The sequence below is a fragment of the Strongylocentrotus purpuratus genome, unplaced genomic scaffold, assembly GCF_000002235.5.
Source record: "Strongylocentrotus purpuratus isolate Spur 01 unplaced genomic scaffold, Spur_5.0 spur5_scaffold_17, whole genome shotgun sequence".
Taxonomy (NCBI): domain Eukaryota; kingdom Metazoa; phylum Echinodermata; class Echinoidea; order Camarodonta; family Strongylocentrotidae; genus Strongylocentrotus; species Strongylocentrotus purpuratus.
Window position 1 is genome coordinate 3,393,105 of NW_022145602.1, and position 26,215 is coordinate 3,419,319.

General features: G+C 37.3%; 1 protein-coding gene across 1 annotated transcript in view; it reads left to right on the forward strand.

The window, feature by feature from the left end:
* The window catches only part of LOC584110, a 156,611-nt gene that overhangs the window by 7,408 nt on the left and 122,988 nt on the right, over positions 1 to 26,215 (forward strand). Inside the window, exons 8-27 of the mRNA XM_030988112.1 lie at positions 157 to 450; positions 1,028 to 1,276; positions 1,745 to 2,029; positions 3,223 to 3,465; positions 5,225 to 5,494; positions 6,257 to 6,520; positions 6,985 to 7,263; positions 9,410 to 9,691; positions 10,808 to 11,083; positions 12,113 to 12,361; positions 12,879 to 12,987; positions 15,014 to 15,192; positions 16,590 to 16,841; positions 19,519 to 19,815; positions 20,506 to 20,778; positions 21,887 to 22,183; positions 22,765 to 23,052; positions 23,358 to 23,645; positions 24,311 to 24,565; positions 25,347 to 25,610. Coding sequence (XP_030843972.1) covers positions 157 to 450; positions 1,028 to 1,276; positions 1,745 to 2,029; positions 3,223 to 3,465; positions 5,225 to 5,494; positions 6,257 to 6,520; positions 6,985 to 7,263; positions 9,410 to 9,691; positions 10,808 to 11,083; positions 12,113 to 12,361; positions 12,879 to 12,987; positions 15,014 to 15,192; positions 16,590 to 16,841; positions 19,519 to 19,815; positions 20,506 to 20,778; positions 21,887 to 22,183; positions 22,765 to 23,052; positions 23,358 to 23,645; positions 24,311 to 24,565; positions 25,347 to 25,610 — 5,193 coding nt within the window. The remainder of the gene's footprint in view (positions 1 to 156; positions 451 to 1,027; positions 1,277 to 1,744; positions 2,030 to 3,222; positions 3,466 to 5,224; positions 5,495 to 6,256; positions 6,521 to 6,984; positions 7,264 to 9,409; positions 9,692 to 10,807; positions 11,084 to 12,112; positions 12,362 to 12,878; positions 12,988 to 15,013; positions 15,193 to 16,589; positions 16,842 to 19,518; positions 19,816 to 20,505; positions 20,779 to 21,886; positions 22,184 to 22,764; positions 23,053 to 23,357; positions 23,646 to 24,310; positions 24,566 to 25,346; positions 25,611 to 26,215) is intronic.

Sequence of the window (26,215 nt, forward strand, 5' to 3'; positions counted from 1 at the left end):
TCCCCCCTTCTTTCTAATTGTTGGGAAAGGGTGGGGTGGGGGCACATTGCTCCCTTGCCCCCCTAGATCTAGCACTGAGAAGAAAACAAGAAGAAGTAGGAACGAAAGAGGCTACTGCTTCATACTGATTTCTTTATTCTTATCAAACTTTTACAGACCCTGAAGTACCTCAAGGTGTAGGCCTTACATTAGGTGACCCTGATACAAGTTCTGTCTTGGTGGAATACGATGCTCCTTCCTCCGGATTATATGATGGTTACCTCATCACCTACGCAGGGGAATCGGTAGGATTCGATGGGAATGAACCGTCCCCCATCACAGCGGAAGCATCTTCCACTCAGACAACTATCACTGGCCTTACCCCTGGCACTGTGTATACAGTGAACGTGGTGTCCACAGTGAATGATGGAACTACCATCAGCTCTCGCACCACCAGATCTATTACTACAGGTGATTTTTTTTATATTTATTTGAAACCGAACTTTTCATCCAATCGATATGACTTTTTTTTCTTTCATTGCTTATAGTAGATGGTTCTTCAGTTAGTTAAGTCACAATGAGCAGGATAAAGAACTCGACAAGTCCTGTTTATTATTGGATTGATACTTCAGCTGTGTCCATTGCATATTCACTATTAAATGCAATCTCAAACGTGATGAACAGCCGGCGAATCTTCCCGCCCCGCTCAGTACAACAAAAAATTACATGCCAACCTACTAAGCGCTGAAGTACACTTTTGACAACAGACAGAGCGTGCTGTTCGGGAGGAAAAAAATATTACAGACAATCAGAAAATGCATTTTTTCACAAATAGAAAAAAGAAAATGGTAGCTGAAGAATGTTTTTGTGATACCAGAAACCTCTACTTGGATACAACTGTAGCAATTCTTTTTGAGTGATCAAGATTCATTGAAATACAAGTACATGTACTCTTAAGGAATTTCTCTTTTGTCGCAAAAATAGTAGTCCCTGAATAAGAAAATTTTTCTAGTTTGGAACTTACTGAAGTGTCTTGTTATTCTTACAGAGAGAGGAGCTGATGCCAGTTTCTATGTCTTCTCCAAGACAACCAACTCTATCATCATCAAGTTTGCTCAGATTGGGGGTACCAACACCGCAACCGCGACTGAGCAAAACGGACCCGTAACTAATGGTGATGAAACAACTGGACAGTTCACCTTCCTGAATTTGACACCTGGCACAGTCTATGATGTAACCCTTAGAATATCTCGTGCTGGTCAAAGTGCTGTCACCACCTCACAGATGGTGCAAACACGTAAGCCTCACATTTCTTATGTGATATAGCGTAAGATTTATGATTAACACTTCAGTTGCTTTTATTTAAGAAATTTAATATTAGATTATCAACTGGACAAATATTGCTTTGTCAAATGTCTTGTTTTGTTTTTTGTTGTTGTATAGTATCGGGTTATATAATAACTATAAACAAAACAAACAAATAATCCTGATATATATAAAATCATGTAAGCAAGTTTAGTAAACTGCAATTTCTGACAGTGCTCAACTGTAGGAGCAAAAGTAGATATAGGAGTTGTATCATGTATACGTCTTTTAACACTGTTTGTTATTTCATGTATTTGTAATCATTTTTTGTGTACAGGGCCTCACAGAAAAGCAGTATTAATACTGAAAGAGTTACCCTGTTTAAATAAAACGAATAAATAAATAAATAAATAAATAAAGAATCTATTGAATGATTTTTTTTTAAATTGTATTCTTTCAGTACCAAACACACCGACTTCTGTAGCTGCTGTTTCCTCCGATGAATCTCCAGCTATCACTGTAACTTGGCAACCGGTTGACGGGGGAGTGTCTAGTTACCGACTTCGCCTCATCCCACCAGCGGGTGGCGCCGAAACGTCCCTTTTGATAATTGCAGGCTTGGATACTAGTTATGTTTTTGATAATGTTCAGCCTTCAACGGAGTATGATGTGACTGTGACTGCTGTAGCTAGAGATGAGGCATTAGAAGAAGAGAGTTACCCAGCAACTGTACAAGTCACCACTGGTAAGTGATTGCACTGGCGTGAAGGGTAGTCACATGTCCCGCGCTTTTCTGTAGCCTATTCTTATGTCTAGTAAATGAATGGCAAGAACAGAGGGATGAAAAAAGTAGCTGCACGCAACTATATGCATACTCACCTATCTGTGTGGTGGGTGTGAGATTAAAACATGTGAAGTGCTGTATGCTACAATATGCTTGAAATACTTCCCATTGGTAATCCGCTGCAGTTTATATAAAGGAGTATTTATGCAAGCCTTAATTAGACTCAATGGGAAACTTGACTCATAAGACTAATATTGGCTGATATATCATATCTCTTGTAGAATTAAAAGAAAAACACTTGTATTTGGCATCTTTTATGGATTTTGCCAATACCATATTATGTTGTGTGGTTGTATTGGGGGAGTTAGGAAATATCAATGGCATAAACATTTGTCTTTGAATATTGGCAACGAAAACGGACATACTACAGCTTTTGTCTTGCCTGCATTGGAGTAAATAGCAAGAATGATCACAAAGCTGAAGCTGAAGCTAAAAGACGATTCTTGCAATTTACTCTGATATGGGCAAGACAAAAAGCTGTAGTATGTCTGCTTCCGGTGCTATTTTTTAAATTTTGTAGTACCAATCATTTCTATATTTGCCTTCACTTAGGAAGCGGCTCAATGAATAAATGGGAATTCCAAAGAGATAAAGCTTTACATTTAAAACCGAAACAAATTAACATATTTTTTTGTAATCTTTTAAATGTGCTTTTTTTTAGAAACAATATATATTTAGGCACAATTTAACCAATCATTTTCTTATCCCCGAAAATCCTACATGATACTTTTAGTATTATCAATTGAATTTCTAGTCCAATATGATTGTGTGCTTTGCCAAAGCATAAATCTGTGTCTGCCACTGTCAACCCAGCTAAAAAGTACATGGGTCTGTGGTAGTATTACTATTATTTTCATTATCATTATTTTATTGTTATTATTATCATCAATATTATTATTATTATTGTCATTATTATTACAATTATTATTATTTGTGTGATTGTCGTCTTTATTGTTATTGTTTTTGTTATTATGGATATTAAGATTAGTATTAATTTGTTTAATATATTATTATTATTGCTATTATTGTTAATATCATTTACTGTACATTTCTTTTCAAAATGATCATTTATTGCCTATTTCACCTTTTTTCAGATCCAAGAACATTCACTTTCACCAGTCTAACCACAACTAGTTTTGTATTGTCTTTTGAGGCTGTGGCTGATGCACTTATCTACGAAATTTATGATGGCATACATGATGATTCTCAACAATTTCCAACTTTACCATATCAGTCACTTACTGACTATCAACCGGGATCTCTTCTCCAAGTGACTGTATTTGCTCTGACTTCTAGTGGGGGAACTTTATTGGTCGGCTCTCAAGATGTCTTGCTCAGTAAGTATTCTTGTCATGTAATCCATTGGCTACTTAACCCTAAAAGGGGCATGAGGGGAGAGGGGGATAATCCAGGCTCCTCCATGCCCTTCCTCCCTATGTATATTGTACACAATGCTGAATTTTCAAAATATGTGAATAGTTGATGAGCAATAATCTAAGAACTATTTGACATATGTATAATACAGTCAAACCTGCTTTAGTGACCACCTGTCTACAAGGGCCACATTTTTTGTTTCCCTTGAAAATGGTTTCTCATTGAAACATGCACTTAAGGAACCTGTCTACAAAGACCACCTGTCTACAAAGACCACTTTTTGTGTTTCCATTAGGCGGTCGCTATAGACAGGTTTGACTGTATATATATATATATATACCGGTATATGAAAACCCATGGGCTTATTCTCAATGGGATACACAATCTTCGTCCTAAGTCTCAGAATTGTTCATCACTCCATGGCCGAGATCCCAAGGGGAAGGGAAGAGGTTTAAAAAAATATATAATAATCACCAAATAACTTACTTTAAAAAAGGAAAAAACTCTGAGAAACTGATTGAACAAAATTTTGAGGCATATCAGACAATTATTTATCAAGTTATGAATGTTTGGGTGATATGGAGATCGCTATTGAAGTAATGGAGACAAATTGGCAACTCTGCCATGCAGCTGTGATGTCATAGGCTCCCTATTTACCAATTACTGTGTGTGACTTTAATGTAGCAAATTTCACATTCTTCTCCATGAGCTCGATATCTCTGTGCCTTTGCCTAAGTTTAATTGAGGGCAAAATGGGATATCATGTATCCAACTTCATGTAGACCGGCTCTACAATGGAAGTATTTATTTCTTTCATAAACACCAAATGAGGGATATATTGGATGGGTTTCTGTATTCATAGCAATTCATTTATTATGAAAACTATTTGAAATACATACATACATACATATTGATATTTATATAGCGCCTTTACATAAACATGCTCAAAGCCCTTTACATTAGTAAATAAAAACAGAATAATTATATCCTTTTGTGTGTGATGACTGTGCTCCTGTAACCTGTAGACTTCTAATAATTATACAAGCTTTACACATCTGGTTCCTGTAAGCAATGGCTCTAAAGCAAAAATTGAAAGGAAGTTCTCCCATTTTATAATGCCTTTCAGTCTGAGATTCGTTGCCTTGCAGAGGAATAGTTCAATACACTTTAATGTTGGGGGGGGGGGGCTGGGCACACAAATACCTTTCCCATGATCCTCAGCAGAGTCCCCGAGACTAAGAAGAACTAAACAATAAGAAGGAAAAAAGAAAAGAAAATGGAACATGAAAATTTGACATTTTCTGATATGCATATTTATCATCATGCAATGCATCGAAATGAAACTTGGTTCTCAGGATGTCCTGTTTCCTAATGTAAAACATGCATTAACTTTGTTCTTACGAAATTGAAAGTGCAATGAATAATTTCTCAACAAACAGCTTGATAAATATTGACATTTTTTCCTGCAATTGAACTTGAACTTTATAGAGTACCGAAGTGCCAATATCATATTCACTCGTCCAGTTTACTGGTTCCAAGCATCAGAGCCTGCACGTGAGGTTCACTGTAAAATAATTCTAGCAATGGAGCAGGGCAACTTCAGTGTTTGGATGTGTGTGATCTCCACGCCATTGTTTAGCACTTAATTGTTTGGAATCAGCAACCTTGACAACATGGCCAGTATGACGTAAACCTTTGGTTTTCCAATATCTTTCTTTGCAGAGCCTGAACAAGTATCTGACTTCAGTCTGACAGCGACAGTTGACACATTGACAGTATCTGGTATCAATCCAGGGAATGGTCTTGTCGACATCATTGAAATAGAGTATGGTACGGAGGGCATAGCGTACATCCTTCCATCAGTCTCTGAGAAGAAGATAGAGTTTCTACAACAATCTACCTCATACCCGGTCAGGGTATATGCTGTGGTCTATGCTGGAGGATTGTCACAGAGAAGTGATGTGAGGGAGAAGTCAACTTTTACACTGACTGGTAAACATAACCCCCTTACCCTGTATCAGAACCCTTCGAATATGAGAAGAAATGTAAACTCACTGACAGAGTTTAATATTTTATTTCAATAAAGAGAAAGTTTAATTTTGGTAGTTGTTGCATCTATGAGTATTCTCATTTTTTCTAAAGATATTCCTTTGTTGAATTATGTTATAGTTGCAATGCCACATGAAAAAGGTTTCTCCTGAAACTCCCTCATATTCCAGACACATGTGTGTAATTAATGATAGTTCGAAACTCTTCACCAAAATGGGAAGGTAACATGTATGTGAAACCCGATATACACATATCTGTGCAAAGAGTTCTCATTGTAAAATCTTTTCAGCAAATTTTACTCACTTTGTTATGGTCACATACATGCAGACCTGCAAACCTGCTAGTACCGGTAAACAATCATTGTATCACATACGCTGCAGAAGGTTTCTTTCACAATGTCAATGGCATAATCTACATTTGCCACACCACACCCAGGACAGAAATAGAGACCCTGTAGGATGACAAAAGCTTTTGTGTAGTAATTGCCTTATACCCATCATGTTGACCATATGATAGCAATACTCCCCAGGGAGTGGAAATGGTGCACATTGTGCGTGTATTGAATCTGATGACTGGGGTAATAATATCTGTAAAGTGTTTAGGGACAATATTTGTATTAAGCACCATGTATATCCAGGTTATTATTTCAGTTTAGTTCAGTTCAGTTTAATTTGTTTATTCATTTCATTTTCATGAAAAACACAGGATTGCGAGCATCTCCTGTCGTTACTGAGATTACTGCAAATACCATCGCAATATCGTGGACAGAGTTCACTCCATACACCCATCACATCTTTATCCAAGAGAAAGATACCGATGTCATATTAGAGGAAGCGAGTTACGTTACGGCTGATCGGACCACCACACACACATTCAATGTGCAGCCTGCAACGTTGTATCAAGTGACAATAGAGGCGATTAGAAGTAGTGGTATCACCTTTGAAACAAATTCAAAGGATGTGCGATCATGTAAGTAAAGTAGAACCTGCCTAAAGGCTCATTTTATGATGCAGCAAAACCATGGTATTTTTTTAAATGATTATGTTAAGTGTGATACCTATCACATTTCTGTACCTTATAACACATGGCTCGCAAGTCCTTTGCCATCAATTGCAACTCTTTATAAGACAGGACCCAGAACTTGATATTACTGTTGATTACCAAGGGAAGCCTCATCAGCATCAATGCTGTCTTATTGATGGCTTTGCAATTATTATTACCTCACAATTGCTAGGTACCCATTGTTGAGTTTTTTCGGGGAGAGTGGCAAATGTGTAGAAATATCTTGTCAAAGGATGTGAGTGCCATGCCGGGATTTGAACCCTCAATCCTTGGATTTAGAGTCAAGTGAACAAACCCATACACCACAACACCTCCACTAACATTGACATTTTTAAATCAGACATGTTTCTTGATCCTTATCTTCAATGCAGTGCCTGAAGCAGTAACATTTGCCCAGATGACCTCGGTTGACCTTACATCGATTGCCCTAATATGGGACATTCCTGACGATGCTAGATCTGATGGCTTTGAAGTGAGGGTGCTCCCTCCACCCTCGCCTGGGAATTACCCCATCATCGTGAACGATCAGGTGTATACTGTCCGAAGCCTTCGACCAGGGACTGTCTATCATATCCAGGTGTTGAGTCTATCAGGACAAGCTGATAACTGCCAGACATTCGGTACTCCTTTTGAAATCGTCACAACCACAGGTCAGTCCCTTGGCTTACTTGAGTCATCTGGGGGGTGTTTCACAAAGATCCTAAGTTGGACTAAACAATTATGGGAAGCCGTTAGCATCTTTGAAAATGTTAGCAAAAGTTAATTTAAAAGGCATAAAATGTTGAAACAAATCTTTCATATTTTCTACTATCAAGGAGATGTTATGTTCTTGATATGGAATTTGTTAAAAGTCTAAAATACTTGATTTTCTGTTTTTGAATATATTTTATTCTAAGGTTACACATGGCTCTCCATAATTTTAAAGTCCAACTTAGAGTTAAATTCTACTTAGGATCTTTGTGTAACACCCCCCTGGTCTGGTGGGGTGGTCGCATTACAAGACTGTGTGAAAAGAAAGCGGAAGATCATGCAACTGTTCATAGATTTGTTGTAGGGTTTTCACAAAGTGTCGGGTAAATTAGACCAGACCATTTGTAGATGAGAGGGGTTTATTACAAAAACATGACCCCAGACATTTCGTGAATAAATTACTGGCAGGTTTTCACAAAAGGTCAGGGAATGCAACCACCTGACCTGAAGCAATGACCTAATGATTCTAAGTATGCCCAGTTCCTTTACCTTTTTGTATTTGCTAAAACTGCTGGTCAAAATGGTATATATGCATAGATTTAATTGTGCTTTGCAACATAATTCAGACAAACATGAAGTATGTGTTTACACTTCACATGTATTTAATCAAGTACTTATGATTGTCAATTATATGTTGTTCCTATGTTCATATGTTGAAGCAAGATTGTTAATGTAATCAACAATTATCCTATATGGACACAATAAAGAAATGAAATAAAATGAAATGAAATAATGCTGAACGGCGCATAGTTCACAATAAAAATGATAAAATATAACAAGAAAAATATGAACGTGTTTATTGGTAAATAAATGGAAAAACGGAACCCCCTGCCTTGTACAGCAGATGATACAAAAAAGCATCATGAGAACAATGATCACAGCAAAAAATCAGGCAAGTCATCATCTTATAAACAGTGATCAGATTTCTTTCAAGGACAAATACAGTTTTCATAAGTACAGTTTTTATTTATTAATATGCAATTGATAAACCAAAAATAATGGTACATACATAGCATAGATAATCATACGTAACTCACCCTAGAGTGTCACACAGGTCAAAATAAAACTATGTCATCTCAGCTGTACCTATGATTTGCAGCTCGTAAAGAACATCACACCTCAGCTACAGTAGAAAAGAAAAACATCAACTATCTACTATAGACTTCATCATCTATTAAATCAATATTTGTTGTAAAATCCACATTCTACCTTAACTGAGTATGATACTTACAGACTACTCATAAATCCCAAAAATCTAAAAAAAAGAATATATTTTACACGCCTATGCACATTCCATCTGATGGTGAATAAAACATCTCATTACATAATATACAATTATTGAACTGCCTCGTATATCACGACACCGTAAACATGACACTTCTCATTCAAGGCGATTAAATATCACCAACAACATTCTGAATAAATATTGAACGATTCAGTTTATTATATAGCATTAATTATCCATTTTAAATGTCTATCCCAAGCTTCCTATAATTGCACTTATAGCAAATTCATATCATGTTCAATTATCAGTCTACATACATGTGTATAAACTGCAACAAAAACAGGCCACCTTGACAGCTTCAAAAACTGATGCATGGTAAAACTACGGGCTGCGTTTAGTGTAAGTGCATGAATGTCAGTGATATAAATGCCCGGCAGGGCCTTGCCTGATATACCTCCACATCCAGAAGGACTACTTTTGACAAGTTTTCGTTCATGAGTGAATATCCTTCTGGATTAGATGTATTAATCAATTTCAGTAAAACAAAAATAATATACATGAGAATATATCATAGTTTCATAATAATATACATTTAACATTATCTAGGAACAATTTAAAGATAGTTAATCAAGGGACTATGAGACCCACGTGACCATTAAAGTAATGAGGATTTTAGGTCCAGCACATGTGTATTAACCACACCCAAATGTTGTAGGGTGTTCTAAAAGGAGAAATGAAGTTTGAGCATGGTCAAAACGAGTTCACTTCAGAGTCATGGTTATCAGACTAACTTGGATATCTTGAATTTGTTTCAACCACAGAATCTTTGGATGTCCTTGAGATTGTAGCCGTGGACATCTATGATACGAGAGCATCAGTGGAATTCTCTGCTACCAATCTTATGCTTCAAGATGTAAACGAATATGAGATAGCAGTCACCCCATCGGCTGGAGGCATGGCTCAGATCATCACAGTTACAAAGGGCATCTACACTGCAGATATCACAGACCTGATTGGTGGTACAAGTTATGATGTGCTACTATCAGCTGTACTGTTGAACAGCGAGAAAGACAACGATACAGCAACAACAACATTTGTAACCTGTAAGTATTGTATGCATTTCATATTCACAGTTTCATATTCACAGCTCAGCTACAGCCAGGGTAATAATATGATGTCTTGTATTAAGCGCGGTATTCATAATAGTAGCTGCGCTATATAAATTGACTTATTATTTTGTATACATTTTGTACGATGTTTATAGAAAAGTGTTTGGTAATTTAAAAAAAACAGGAATTGCTATCGATTAAATTTTGATAATCAGAGGGTTTTGCAAGATTTTTCAACCCTTTATGTAGTCAGTAAGTATACTAGCTGTGCCTGATGCTAGGAATCGATCTCTAATGTCAATTAAGGTGGACTGAAAGGAAATTGTGAAATTCTTTCAAAGCTGTCAAGTTTACTCTTAGGTAGCTTTAGTGAAATATAGTGGCACAAAAAAGGTTTCTAGAACGGAAACAGCATAATAGTTAGTAAAATTGGTTCATAAAAAGTTGTAATATGACATATCTAATTGACATTTTTGGGGGGTAATATAAATTCTATTCCAGGTAGTATAGATGGTTAGATGTGTATTAGTCCCATGTCCTAAACATGTGTTTCTATCATAATGCTATAAAATTGTAATTTTCAACTACATGTAATATGCATTTTCTGTTTCGGATATGTCCTTTGTGCCACTGTATTTTGCTTAGCTAATTGTTTTTATTCCAAAAAATGGTGTAAAAAACAAACTTTAGGCATGAATAAAATTAGTTATACAGTTAACAACAAAATTTATCATACCACTCACAAATTAAATTTTTGTTTTTGATTTTATAACTCAAGAATGATAGGTGGACTGGTCGAGTTAGGGCCTTTGTTGAATACTTTTAGATTTGAAAAATTATCAAAATTTGTAAGGGTGTGAATATTTAGTTGTTAACTGTTTGTGCCGTCCACTGGCTTCTATCCAATAATCCAATCGATTACGAGGCGGTCTTAATAAAGTTACTGGTGAAAATCTCTTTCACAATGCTATTACATGAACTGCACTCAACTTGACCCCATGATTATACTGAATTCTCTAATTCCCATAGGCTTAGTACAGGGGTATCTCATTGGCAATAGGTCAATCTTCATATACGTACTTATTCATTTCTGATGATTTCCTTCCCCAGTGCCCAAGGCTCCTGTCAGTGTGACAGAGGTATCGGCAGGTTTCTTCTCATTCACCGTAGAGCTTGAGCCTCCAGTTAACAGTAGCTACGATGGCTTTGTCATCACAGCTAACGGTGAATCAAAACAAGTCCTTCGAGCCCAAGCGAATTACCAGGCTACCTTTGAGAACTTGATTCCTGGGGAGACTTACAGCGTGGATGCGTACTCCTTTCTGTTAACACCAGATTTGACAAGTCAGGCCCTCATGGATTTCACCCCAGTTCCTGTAACAACAGGTACTTCACTTGGAAAAAATTGTATATGACAGAATACTGTAGTAAAAAAAAAGGGAATACTGTAGTTTGAAATTCTCCTTCAGAATTACTGTACAGAGGTATGCAAATAGTTCCTTTTGGAACAATGTTCTGAACTCTAATTCACTCTACAACATCTGTGATCTGCTCACAACCTTTTCAATGTTCATTAATTCTTCTTTCCTCTTTCCTTTTCACCTCATTTTTTGATGAACAAACATCGAAAAGTAAAAAAATCAGTCTTACCCAAGCGTTCAATTCGAATGAACACGATCCATAATTATCTCTTTTCCTTTCTTTCCTACTATGAAGACGTTAGTTACTTAACGTTTTAATGGCCCGTTTTAAAGGCATCGTTTAACAACGTCAATTCCGAGATGTATGACCCTAAGTGTTATCATTGTCTTTAATATGGTGTAATATTGAAGCCCTAAAAAAATTGCGCTTCAAAATGATAATGAAGTGCCTCATAAAAAGTAAAAATCTTTGAGTGACCGGTTTTACCATAATCATTTACCCAATAATCTGTTGAGTTATAAAAACTGTTAGGCAAACAGAAAATTTGATTTTGATTTTAAATCATAAATATCTTGATAATCTTTTATGTCAATTTCGAGGAAAACTAATAAAGTCTGAATGTTGGGGAATTTGTTGTTTATATATTTTTCTCAAATTTTTTTTTTCTCCCTCAAAATGTTTCTCAAATCTTTTGTTCTTCACTTTTTGTCAGAAAAAAAATTGATCCCCCTAAATGTTCAAACCCAGGCTACCTAATATAACAGATATTGGCTGGCAGGGGATATATAAGTTATATTTTCCCTCAGTGCTGCGTGCTTTAAGAAATTTAACCTCTTGAGAAAATATAACTGCCTTCGGCGGTCCAAAGAATATTATATTATACCCCCTGCCAGTAAATATCTGTATAATTATAGTGAACCCGTCTATTTACCAAGCTACCAAAAAGTTGAACCAAATCGTTGATTGGTTTCCTCCTTTGTCTCTGTTCTTAAGCTACACCTGCCCCTGGTGAAGTAACTGTTCAGTCAATCACCTCAACCTCGATCACAGTCAGCTGGGGAGCTGTGCCTGCGTCTCAGTATTCTGTCACTATCAGCCCGTTAGAAGGACAGCGTACAGAAAATATCCTGAGCAGAAAAGTTGACTTCACGCAGCTTACTCCAGGGAGGTTGTATACTATCACCCTCATCTCATCATCACTCATCACTGGGGAATTAGAATCAAGTGTGATGCAACGCACAGGTGAGTGGAAAATGTCTTGAGGTTAAGATTCCTTTAACATTTTTTTATTCACTTCTTTTGTAATACATGTATTGATTTATATTCCTGAAATTTAAAGGCAAGAATTTACTTTGCTACTTTGCATTGGTAAATTAAGAATGTTCTTGAAAGTCTGAAAAGTAGCTTTAAAAAAATCAGCTGTTGTTACCAGTATGTGCTTTGGAGCAGATCATCTGAGCAAGTGCTATATAGACAAACTAGCTAGGTTCAGACATTAAGTTCTCTCGAAATTTCTGAAAGTCCATTTTCTTAGTTATTGATGATGGAATAGATTAATGTCATACACAGGTTGTCAGTGACCTTGCAGGGAGGTGTAATCCCACTGGCTATCTCCCCAAACTAGTACAGACGGGCTTTAAAACATCACAATCAAACAAGTCTGTGAGAGCTGAGTGCTTGGCTGGTGCAATAGAAAAAGTGGAATATTCTTCAATACCATTGAAAAGCTTTACATCAAAATTGTATCTACTTTTATCAGCTCCATCTCCACCATCAGCACTGGTTGTCGAGACTCTTGATGCGGATGATACAATAGGCCTTCAGCTTAGCTGGGCGCTACCAACGACAGGAGAATGGGATGCCATTAAGTATGTATCGAAATTGAAATTAAGCATATATTATTCATTCAAATTTTTTTTTACTGGGAAAAGTTTACAGATCACTTTACAAAAAGAAGTAATCATAGATAGGTACAGTAATGGTAAAATAGAGTCATAACAGCTTCAGTTTAGTACATTAAATCAATTTGGTACATGAAATCAGTTTTGTACGACGAGGATGCCGACAGAGTGAGAGAGTTGAAGAGGACCAAAGGTAGGTTGGCCGGTGTGTTGGCTCAGTCAGTAGAGCGTCCGCCTCACAACCGGGAGGTCGTGGGTTCGAACCCCGGCCGCATCATACCAAAAGACGTTAAAAGACGGAAGTTGCTGCTACCTTGTTTGGCGTTCAACAATAAGGGGATAGAGCAACATCGATTTGGCGCTACTCAGTGGCTGCCGGGCTCACAATCAATTGGGCAAAAAGAATTTCCTTTTTCGGTTTAATAAAATTTTGAGTGGACTAAAAGATTATTATGATTATTATTATTAAAGGAGTCTACTCTAAAGGCTTGTTCAGATATGACACAGCAAAACTGCTGCATCTTTTTAATGTTTAGGATTACATGCGATTCACATTTCTCTATCTCATAACAACATAAATCTTTACATGCCAAACAAATAATTTCCCTGTGACACGAAAGTATTGACCCACAAGATATATAGTGTACCAGTGTCAGAAGGGTTGACTTGGAGCTCATTTAAACTTGAAATGGGTAATATGCAAAGCCATCGTGTAGTTTAAACCAATTCTTCCCATCAATTGGTGCCAATTATTCTCTGCAAAATGGCACTTGTGGTAAACGAGCAACCATAAACAAAGGCGAAGTGAGGAACCAAAAAGTTAATACCGTAAGGTGAAATATTAGTCTTTCCTGGTAATGATGAAAAATGAATTTCTAAAAAAAAAAAAATCATTTTCAGTGTTGTATCTTTTCTCATGTTGCACTTATATAAACAAATGAAAAGTTTGTCACAAAATGAAATACATGTATGTACATTTCAGCCATTCAAAAGAAACAGCATTTTATTTTAACTCTTATCGTGCCAAGAACACTGTTCTGTGCATGCGCTGGCGTGCCACGCACACATAACCGGGTTTCTGTTGACATGCCATGCACACATAAACTCTCATCCGCTCGCGTGCCACGGACACATTTTCGTGCATAAGTACACAAGCTAATTGTTTATGCCTATTGTGCGATGCGCATTGCGTGCACGCATGAATGCTTACTGTATTTATGGAGGGGCTTTATTGTTGTTTTGATTTTGTGTGCTTCACATATACCGTTACATTGGATTTTCCTGAGAAAATTGCGATATTTTATCATCAAATTTGTCAGTTTTGATCATGGCCCCTCAGATTGTGTGCGGGAAATGAGACAACGGATTGGTTTGCCAACTCACTGATAGTGCTTATTTACTTTACCAAAATTACAGATTCATGAAATGATATTGGTATCAACAGAAAGAGGGTTAAATTTCCTACAACTTTAACATACAATTCTTTTTTATACAATATACAGATGAGATGTTATAGTGGATCAAACATAGTAACAATTTAAACTACACGCACTTGAACCAACCCTAAATTAACTTGGCACACAGGAGATTAGTAGCGGGCACAATAGGGATTAGCACTGTGGCACTGGGTGCATTGTATGGGTGGCAGCTTAAGAGTTAACCCTGAGTGTATGCGAGAACATGAAATCAAGAAATAAAATGAAATGTTCAGTTTACAGGTACAGTCAAACCTGCTTTAGTGCCAACCTGTCTACAAAGCCCACCTGTCTATAAAGTCCAAATTTGTTGTTTACCTTGATAATGGTTTCTCATTGAATCATGTACTAAAGGAACCTGTCTACAAAGGCCACGTTTTATTTTTTCCTTGGGCGGTCGCTATAGACAGGTTTGACTGTATTAAAATAATGCTAGAATATATACGATCAATGTGTACACCTTTGAATTTGGAGCAAGACCATTAGGTATGACCCTCTACAAAACATTGTATTTACAGAATTACTTACACTCCAATGAATGGAGTAAGTCAGTATAAGATGGTTGGTAAAACAGTGACAAGTACCACGCTGGAAGGACTTTACCAGGCCACTGAGTACACCTTGGATGTGAGGTCTGTGTCAGGACTTGATGATCTAGCAGAAGAAAGTGAGCCAGTCTCACAAACGACTTTGACTAGTAAGTACACTACATGGCCTAAATTCACTCAGATCAATTTTTGACTCTTTATGTTTCACCGAGATGTATGGGGTCCAGGAGATTTCAAGGAACAAAGTTCTGATACTATGTAATTTCTGCCACTTTGTATTAAAGTTGTTCCCACCAATTAGTTATTCATTCACACCACTTAGTTTTACATTATTCTCACAAGTTACTAATTGTTTTCCACCACTTATTAAATCGTTTACACCACTTAGTAAGTCATTCACACCACTTAGTATTAAGTTATTTTTTCCAGTTACTGATTCTTTTCTACCACTGAAGTCATTCACACCACTTAGTAAGTCATTCCCAACAATTTGTTAATCATTCACACCACTTAGTATTGAGTTATTCTTACCAGTTACTGATTCTTTTCCACCACTTAGTATGTCATTCCCACTACTTATTAAATCGTTCACACCACTTAGTAAGTCACTAACCCCATTGGGTAAGTTGGTCATACCACTTAGTAAGTTGTACCCACCACTTAGTAAGTTGTACCCGCCACTTAGTAAGTTGATCCCACCACTTAGTAAGTTAGTCCCACCACTTAGTAAGTTGTACCCACCACTTAGTAAGTTAGTCCCACCACTTAGTAAGTTAGTCCCACAACTTAGTAAGTTAGTCCCACCACTTAGTAAGTTAGTCCCACCACTTAGTAAGTTGTACCCACCACTTAGTAAGTTAGTCCCACCACTTAGTAAGTTGTACCCACCACTTAGTAAGTTAGTCCCACCACTTAGTAAGTTGGTCCCACCACTTAGTAAGTTGTTCCCACCACTTCATAAGTCATTCACATCACAATGCTACATCAAGTTATTTCCATATGCTCTCTTGAACTCCTGAAATAGATTAGGAAGTCTTGAGAATTACTTTGAAGTGAACGGAACAACTTAATTAAATGTTTTTCATGCACAACTTAATTAAATGTTTTTCATGCACAATTTCTCTTGGATTCTACAGAGATGATTCCCTGTGCTAAATTTTATTTCTCAAGAAGTGTTCTTAAGAACTAAAGGCTTCCAGTGATTGTTTGGTAGAAAAAAACTACTATACACATGTGATGAATGTCAGGATTTACGAAGGGTCATTTTAGTTTTGTTGATGGATGGTGCTGTCATTCTGCTAATCACAACCTACTCTGCATTGGTCGTTCCAGGTGACACTCTTTGCACCCCTACCCCTCCCCCCTCAAATACAAACTGGCACTCATTGCATGAATATTACTGGTAATAATAGTGCTGATAATAAGTGTTAAAGGGTACATATCTATGTATTTTGGTCGTTCGTATTTTTATTGCAAGGTAAAATACAGTTGAATTGAATTGAATTTGATTTAATTTGATTTGATTGAAAATTTACTTTACTACCAGGGAGTCTTCCAGCTGATACTATGATAATCACCATGATAAATGAGACCACAGTGTCTATCATCTGGACTATCTGGGACGGCATCACCATATTTGATGTACTTGATCAGTTCACGGTCACAGTTGACAGTCAAAGTTTGGATGATTCAAGAGTGACGCTAACAAACCTGGTGCCAGCCTCTTTGTATAGAGTCTCTGTGACTGACCTCATGAGACCGAATGGCCCGGGTGTAATTATGAGAGAGTTCAGAACAGGTATTTATTATGCAATAACAACAAAAACATCAGTATCAATAGTAATAATAACAATAGTTATTAAAATGATGATAATGATAACAATACTACTACTACTAATGATAATTAAAAAAATAATGATAATAATAATGAAAATATTGATTAAAATATTAATAATGATAAAGATAATAATAAAAATAATAATGATGATCAATGATAAAAATGATAATAAAAATAATGATAACAATGATCATAATAAAAATGATGATAATGATGATAATAATAATTATAATAACAATGATAATGGTAATAAGGATAATGATAATGATAATATTAAAGTGACTTGGTAACATTGTTGAAGGTTGATGAAAAAAATTGCTTAATTTTTGTATAAAATGTTACTTACTATATTCCTTCTACTGTACTAACCCTCTGACATGAAAAGAATCCTGAAAAGATTCTCAAACCACGAAGATATCTATGGTTTTCTTTGAAGGCGTTGATGTACGACACCCTCTAACAGTGATTAACAGTAAATTCTCCCAACCATTTTTGAATTTTCCCAACCGTTTTTCCATGAAAAAAAGACATAAAACAGGCTATAAAAAATATGTCAACACTTCAATATCTGGAATGGAATGTAGAGCCATTTCATTGCTCAGTTTTTCCCAATTTGTACCATTAATAATTGTACATCTAGCATTGAAGTCACTACCTTAGCACCACTATCTCTCATCTGAACAATGTTACCAAGTCCCTTTAATAATAATGATAATAATGGTAATTGCAATAATAGTGATAATATTCATACTTATAATGATAATAATTCTAATTATAATATCTAACAAATTTAAGTCACCAAATCCACCTGAAAATCCACTGCTGAAATCATAAGAGTATTTGCATTATACACATGAACAGGACAGGAGTAATATCGAACATTCAACAAAGGAAAGAGAATAATTAATATTACATCAAATCAAACGGATGTATTTTAAGATTATTAATTTGATTATTTGATTATATAAAGATGCAAAGAATGTTAATAATTAGAACATCTGAGGGGTTTTTCACACATCCTACGGCAAATTGCTGCATCATTTTCTTGTTTTAGTAAATGATTGGCATTGGCAAGTGGGGACCAAAAACGAACTGCACGTATTTAAACAAAGGTCCTACGCCCACTTTCTTCTGTATGTGTTATTAATTTTTTTTTTTTTTAACTGTTAACCCTTACTGTACTGGGCTATTTTGAGCACCCTCTGACTGGGGGGGGGGGGGGGGGCCTGGGAGGCCCCCCCCCCTATGATCTCGGACGTCGAATGTCCGATGAACACGAAAATTTGCATATTTGTAGATATTTACGTAAGGAACAAGATGGTATAATTAGTTTTTTCCTAATATGCAAATTTTTGTCGTTATAGCCTAATTAATTATGCAAAATGCTAATTTTATGCATTTTACAGAAAATGCCACATATTTGTCCGTAGACTTGTGAAGAATCTTGAAAATGTATTGAATAAATGTTTCCTTCATCTCAAATTCATGAGGTTTCATTTTGTTATGATATTTGAAAATGCATAGGTTAATTTGCATAAATTATGAATATGCAAATTACGCATTCATGAATATCAAATCAGGAACTATATTTAGGGAACTAGAATCATTACAAAAATTGTCAGACTCCATTTTTTGAATGTTGAAACTCATTATTCATATGAAACTTCTTTTCTTACACAAAATAGTTATTTGATGTAATTAATAATAATAATTTATGCAAATTTGATGCAATTTTCAACTATTTATTTTCTTATGTATTTTATTGTTTTTTATTTCTTATTATATCTATTGTTTTATTTCTAATGTATTCTTTTGTTCTGGAATACATCAAGTTACTCTGAGAAACATATAAAAGCAATTTCATATCAATTCATATCTTCACATTTCTGCTTGTACATGAATATATGCAATTATAGCACTTTTTTGATTGACATGCGCATACTAATTGTTATGTAACACCTTACAGGTATATCCGATTTTGACGAAAATGGTATCAAAATGTGCGCAAGACTTGAGGGAAAAAAGTCATGAAACGACAATTCAAAAATCCAAGCGGTTGCGGCGCGATCTCCGAAAATGTCGAGGGGGGAGCCTCCCAGGCCCCCCCCCCCAGTACAGTAAGGGTTAAGTCCAGTTCGCTGAAGTATGGTTGAAAAAACCTCTGTAGTAAAACTGGCAGATTTGTTAACAAACTAGACTTAAGAGATAACTAGTGACCAGGCACCATTAAAAACCCAGAAATCACGTGGTGTGAGCTTCAGTTAGAGCTAAAAGTATTTATTGTCAAGGGGTCAAATTTTAGTTTGTAGTGTTCCCTGAAAGGATATACTGTCTTCTATGTAATTTCAACATTTTGAAGCACCAAAGAATTTGGGCAGATTTTTGTAGACCTAAAACTTTTTTGATTTTGAGCTTGTTTTTAATATTTTTTCTTAATGGCCCTGCCTACTTGTCTCACTGAGATCTCCTGTAACGTGAGACAGTGAATTAAGGCTGATGCATCGATACCTGGTTTCAGAGTCCTGTACCCAGATAAATTTCACTTTGTTTCTTTCACATCCTAGAACCCTCTCTCCTGTCTCTCAATGCCAAGTTCTATGTATGGAGATAAAATATTACTGTTTCTTTTACGTTGTAGCGCCCTCACCACCATCTAAAATTGAGGTGACCGAAGATGAATCCAATGATGTGGAGATCACTTTCACTTGGACTTCATCGCCTGGTGCTGAATTCTATCGCCTTACTCTTGTACGCCCTGATGGTAGCGAACTTTCTCATCCTGATGGCGATGTTCCTGCCACCAGTCCACTTGTGGCCACTTTCAAAGGTCTCCAATCCGGCACGGCATATGAACTGATTGTCAGGTCGGGACTGTACCTGTTTTCACAGTTCCCTGAAATCTTGAGTCAAGCTGTAACGACTGAACACACCACAGGTACAAATTGACATACACATTCAATACTTATGTCAGAAATATGAGTAGTTTTACTAAGTTTTTGTCTTAGATAATATACTTAGCCAACTTTAGTATTCAGTTGAAGATTTTGGCTAAGTATTTTACCTTCAGTTTGCCAAGCTCCCAAGCAGACTTTATCCAATTATTGTGGAGGCCTTGATTGGCAAGCATATGGTTATCATACACAATTATCTTTTGCTCTGAATTATTATGCGATGCGTTAATTGTGCATAATTTTGGATAGACCATGTGACATCACAATGCTCGTCAGTGAGTATTTTGTCTATAAGTTGACTTGCTTTTAAGTAAAATACTCAGATACCATTGGCTGCCAGTGAGGAGAACATAAGATCTATAATATAGTTCATGGAAGTTACGGTACATCATTCTTGCAGGCAGCTAACAGTATTATACACTTACGTTTTTTTTCACTGAGTGAATGGCATGCATAATGGTGCTAAATGAGTAAATTACTCGGATATACAAGGACTATCCAATTCCACCGAACAGTGTTATTTGTTTCTAAATTTGAAGTAAAGAAAATTACCTGAAGTTTTCCCCATCGTTATTAAAACATGTTTTGTGAGATTTGTATGTCTTTTTTCATGTGTTTTACTCAATTTGTTCACACTACGCATGTTTCTTTTCTCTATTTTGTTTACTGTATAGGTGGTATTTCCAATACTACGGTTACAGAGGTTGCGAAAACCTCCTCATCGGTTACGCTTGCTCTCATCCCTCCAAATCCGAGTGTAACGTTACTCTTTATAGTTGTCTACACCGATTATGATACACGAATCACTTCAGTGTTTCAGGCTTATAATGATGAATCTCCCCTTCCACCTGTTGTTGAGCAAACGATTTCAGGCCTCTCGCCTGCTACCACGTACAGGCTGAGGGTCTCTTGGGGAGACGACAATGAAGAATACTACTTAACAACATGTAAGTAATAATTACATCTAATTATAAAGCGCAGGTATACAGACTGCTTAACCCTTCCTTAGCATGATGCAGCCTCCTGTAGGCTCTCACATGGTTTAAGTTGACTGGCACGGTTCTTATTTTCACTGGACTTGGCATATTTTACTGTAAATGGACAAGTGCTTTGTCCACACACCATTTCTGCACTTCATGACACTCCTTGCAGTTACTCGCCTCACCTACCATCCCAGTATATCTTCCTAAATGAGCTGCAAAAGGAATTAAAGGGTATCAAGAACTATTTAAATATAACCTTACTGGGTAGTGATGAAGAAAAAACCTCCCAATGGTGCTTCTTTACCTCCACATAACCACAAACTATTCAAAAGCCTCGGAAAAACATGTGCTTCTTTCAAGAAACCTTTGAAGACTGCAACGGATGAGGCTTTCCTCGGGTCTAGTGGTAGGTTATACCAAAGCTTTGGAGCAGCACAACTGAAAGTGCAATCTCCAAGATTTACTTTCGTTTTTTAGGTAGCTTTAGAAGCAGCTTGTCCTGTGTACTTTGTAAGTTATGTGTTTCTGGATGTGATTTAAGGGATAATAATTCAGACATATATAATGTGAATGTTAATGCCCTATATGTTTGTTCTCCTATACTCGTTTTATGTTGAATGTTCCATGTGACATGTACATTTTATTTTCTGTTTTCTTTGAATAATGCATGTAAGTTTGAATTGACAAGGCTTGACCATTCAAAGCTTTGTAAACAAGCAAAAGTTTCCAAAAGGCGATGTTACTATTAATGAAAAGGGGTGTATCATGGGAATATTTTGAGTAATATGAGACGAGTATTGCACTACTAAGTGTCTTGAATTCAGTTATGACGAGGTAGTGGCTTCTAATTAATATATTACGCTATCATCACTGTCATAATAAGTGGGTACTTTTTGTACCGTTCTCAGTAATATACAACGCTAACAAAGCTACACGGTGTTGAAAAGAAAATGGAATGAGGTAAAGGGCATGAACAGCTGTATGAGAGAGAAATGATTTGAAGATCTAAGAATAACAAATGGAGCCTTTTTCATATTCAAATTTTTGACCAGTGGTTTCATTTTCTTTTCAGTGCCATCAAGTCCTACAATATTGAATGTGTTTCCCAGCTCCGACGGTCGATCTGTCCTTCTCAACTGGAGTCCCCCGGTACCATCAGACAACGTCTTTGGATACAAGATCCTGTATTCACCGTCGGAAGAAGATGATGGGGAGACCGAGTTGTTTGCTGCCCCCTTGGACACGTCCAGGACAGTACTTAATCTTGTGCCCGGGGTTCCTTATACTTTCTCATTGTCTTCACTGGTTCAGAATCAGAGCGGTGATGTCTTCTTGGAGAGCGAACCCCTCGTCCGCACTTTCACATTAGGTAAGTACAATTTTTACATTATGTTCAACTTGACCCACTAAAACCAGGGGGTGGGGTGGTTCAAAGCCCCCCCCCCTCCCCCAGGCTAAATAGGTTTAAGCCTCATCCAGATGTATATGCAGTTACCAGCTAATGATGTCGTTCTACCTCTGTGCGAGAAAAACAGAATCGTAATTTCAAAAATGTGTGACAGGTGGGCCTTTCGTGCCACTATATTTCTTTAAGCTATCTTAGTCCTACATGTATCTCAATTTGTAGATGTGCTATTAACTTTGATACAGTGATCACATATATACTGAACTCCTTTATGTGGTTGAGAATGTATCAGGGTTGCCACAGTCATGGTAAAACCTAGGGGGTGTTTCACAAAGATTTTAAGTCGAACTTGACTCCAAGTTAAACTTAAAAATTATGGAGAGCTATTTGTAGCCTTAAAATAAAATATATTCAAAAGCAAAAACTCGAGTATTTTAGGCTTTTCGTAAATTCTTCATCAAGAACATCATGGTTCCTCTTTTTGGTCGCACAAGGTTGGCAGCTCTGTATAATTATCTTCTATGCTTCTTGTTTTTTCTATGCAGATACCGTACCAGGCCAAACCTACGTGCTCTCCAGGACCAACAGCTCCATTGAGTATATCTGGACACAACTCAGCCTTGCCCAGCCATCTTACTTCATATTGACTTTGACTTCAAATGGTGTACAGGTTGGGAATGTGGTAATGGTATCTGGCTCCTCTCGACCCAGCGCCTGGTTCGATGGCTTACAGTCTGGGACGGAGTATGAACTGACTGTAAATCACTACAGCTTGTTCGTGCTAGGAACTCCTCAATCACTGATTGGAACGAACAGTGTTATCACAACAACAAGTAAGCAGCAAAGTACATTTATATCATGTTAGTGTTCCAGGAAGTCTGTCTCATTGAGGCCTGTACGTCATCCCTGTACACCAACACATGTAAAAAGTGTAGTTCATAATCACCAGACGTGTATGTGTGTATCGCTTTAGGGGTATCAACAATCGGGGGAAAAAGGGTATCAAATTCACTGCATTATGTTCATTTTCAAAGCTTGATGCATTTTTGTGTTTGTGATATACATCATTTGTGCTCAGTAATGTTTAGCCTTTATTGAGATACCGCATGGATTAGCAATATCCTTTGTTTTTTTGTAGACCCAAACCGTCCAGGACCTGTCACCATCATCACCGTAGAGCAAGTGTCACTTGTCGTCGGTTTGGAACAACCTCCTCTTGCCACCAATTTTGATAGCTACGAGGTTTCCTTCAGCCAAGATGGGAGCAACATCGAGGTGCCCGCTGGGTCTGCCGGTGTCAATGACACCATGTACAGGGTCGAGGGTCTTAACCCAGATACGTTGTATACCATCTATGTGAGGACTGTAAGTGGGACTGGGCCATCACGAAGTGTCAGTGAACCATCCATGGTTCAAGAAGCCACATGTAAGTCATATTTCATTCCCTCATCATTCGTAAAGAGTCTTAACCCAGATACGTTGTATACCATCTATGTGAGGACGTTAAGTGGGACTGGGCCATCACGAAGTGTCAGTGAACCCTCCATGGTTCATGAAGCCACATGTAAGTCATTTTTTATTCCCTCACCATTCGTAAATCAGTTGTATCGTTTGTCTGAATTGTGAGTAATTTATCAAATTGTAAAATTTGTGAAACAGTAGAGGTATTGTGGTCTAGTGGGTAAGACTCCGGACTGTGAACCACCAGGTACAGGGTTCAAGTTCCTTGTTCCTTTGCCACAGTCCACCAAGGTGAAATCATTCACGTCACCAAGACAGTATGTAACTCAATAGAGTACCGAGTGTTGCGTCATACTGGCCAGGTTGTCAAGGTTACTGGTTCGAAACAATTTTGTGCTGAACAATGTGGTGGTGATGACACCGCGGCCCACCACTGAATTTGCCCTGCTCCAGCCTGTTGCTTGAATCATTTTGCAGTGAATCTCATGCGTAGGCTCTGTTGATCGGAACCAGTAACCTCCACGATGAGCCAATATGACGTTTGGTGCTCTATACCCATTGATAATGGTGCAACAGGCATGAAATGTCCAGGTCATTGATTTGATTCCCCTTATCCATCTAACCATACAGCTACGTTGGAGCTCGGTCAGATCATTGTTCAAACTGTGGACACCACTTCAATCACATTTGCATACGGGGTCAACAGCAGTTTGACAGGAGAGGTCACCTTCTTACCCACACGGTCTCCAAGTGATGGCACCATACTTCACATTGCTGCAGAGCGACGTGTCTTCCTCACCGGTCTCATACCTGGAAAGAGCTACACACTTACTCTTAATGTTGTTGGAGGTGATGATTCTGTGTACACAAAATCTACAAGGACAGGTATGTATTGCGCCCTCTGGCGGTACAATGTCTTTTCGGAGGTGCTATTGTCAGGTCTGATAAAAACCAGATTTAAATCGGTTTCCTGATTTTTAAAAGATTTTTTCCCGATTTTTTTTCCTTCCCCATTTATCCCCATTTTTCTTACTCAAAAGGGGGGAATGCTGTACGATGGCATTCCCCCCCCCCCCCCCCGAATCCTCTTTTCTCTTTTAAGGGGGAAATAATTGAGGGCCATTATGGGCATCACTTCAGTGTTCGGTCTCCAAACAGACGATATCTATACTTAATTGAACATGAAGTAGAGGAAAAAATCAATGAGATCTGAAGTTCTGTTTTATATAAAAGCTGAAATATACATGTAGCATTGAAACGATGAAATATAAGCATGAAATTAGTCGGCTGTGCATTTCACTCAAATTAATTATTTAAGACAGTAAGTCAATATTATTTACAGGTAGCTTGATAGGTGTCATATTTACTTATGGAGTACACAGGACAAGCTGCTTCTAAAACTACCTTACTCAAGAACAAAAGTAACTCTTAGAGATTGTGCTTTTAGTTGTGCTGCTCCAAAGCTTTTGAATAACTTATCCGGTACCATTAGACATAAGGAAAGTTGCATTTGTTGCCATTTTTTTGAAGTGGTTCTTGTTTTCAGAAGCGTGCAATTTTTTTGTTGGGGGTTGTCATCTCAGTCTAGTAGAGTTTATATTCGGATAGTAGCTGCGATATATATTAAAACCAATGTTATTTTTATTATTATTATTTCCACTTCCAGTGCCTTTACAGCCGCCATTTATCAACGTGGTGACAAGGTATGTTGATGCTACAGTGACTTGGGGCGTTCCCACAGGCAGCATCGTAAATGGTTACGAGGTCAGTGTGGACGGTGCTAGGTATACGGATGTACCGGGAGACACAAGAACTTTGGTCATCGAAGGACTGAAGCCTGCTACCAGTTATGAGGTGCAAGTACGCTCCGTCAGTGAGGATTTGAATGCGAGACGCACCAGTAGTCCTTCAACTAGATCAACTACTACACGTAAGATTCTAAATACAGTCAAACCTGCTTTAGTGACCACCTGTATAGAAAGAACACCTGTCTACAGAGACCCCTTTTTTTGTTTCACTTGAAAATAGTTTCTCATTGAAACATGTACTAAAGGAACCTGTACATAGAGACCACCTGCCCATGAAGACCACTTTTCTTGTCTCCAGTGGGTGGTCTTTATAGACAGGTTTTACTGTATATATCATGTTGATTATAATGATAATAATCAGGATTTATAATAATAATAATAATAGTAACTGTGGGTTCTTGTACAGCGCTTATGTCAGTCAGATTTGATCCTCGATCCTGGCGCTCCCGATTATTACCCTGGCTTTAGCACGGCTGTGCTTCAAACGAAATAAACTCTTTATTAAAGCATTTTGCAGATATTGGTACCAAAGGGAATCAGATTCATTCATGCATGGACCTTGGCATTTCAAGTAAAGCCTCGGTCATAAATGCCGAACTGCTACGAACGTTGTACGAACGATTTTCGGGAAGACAATGGAAAAACAGAGATTCGTACAAAATTAGCGTTCGTACGAACCTTTGTGACCGTAGCATAAAGTGCTCAAATCACTTGACTATGACACCTT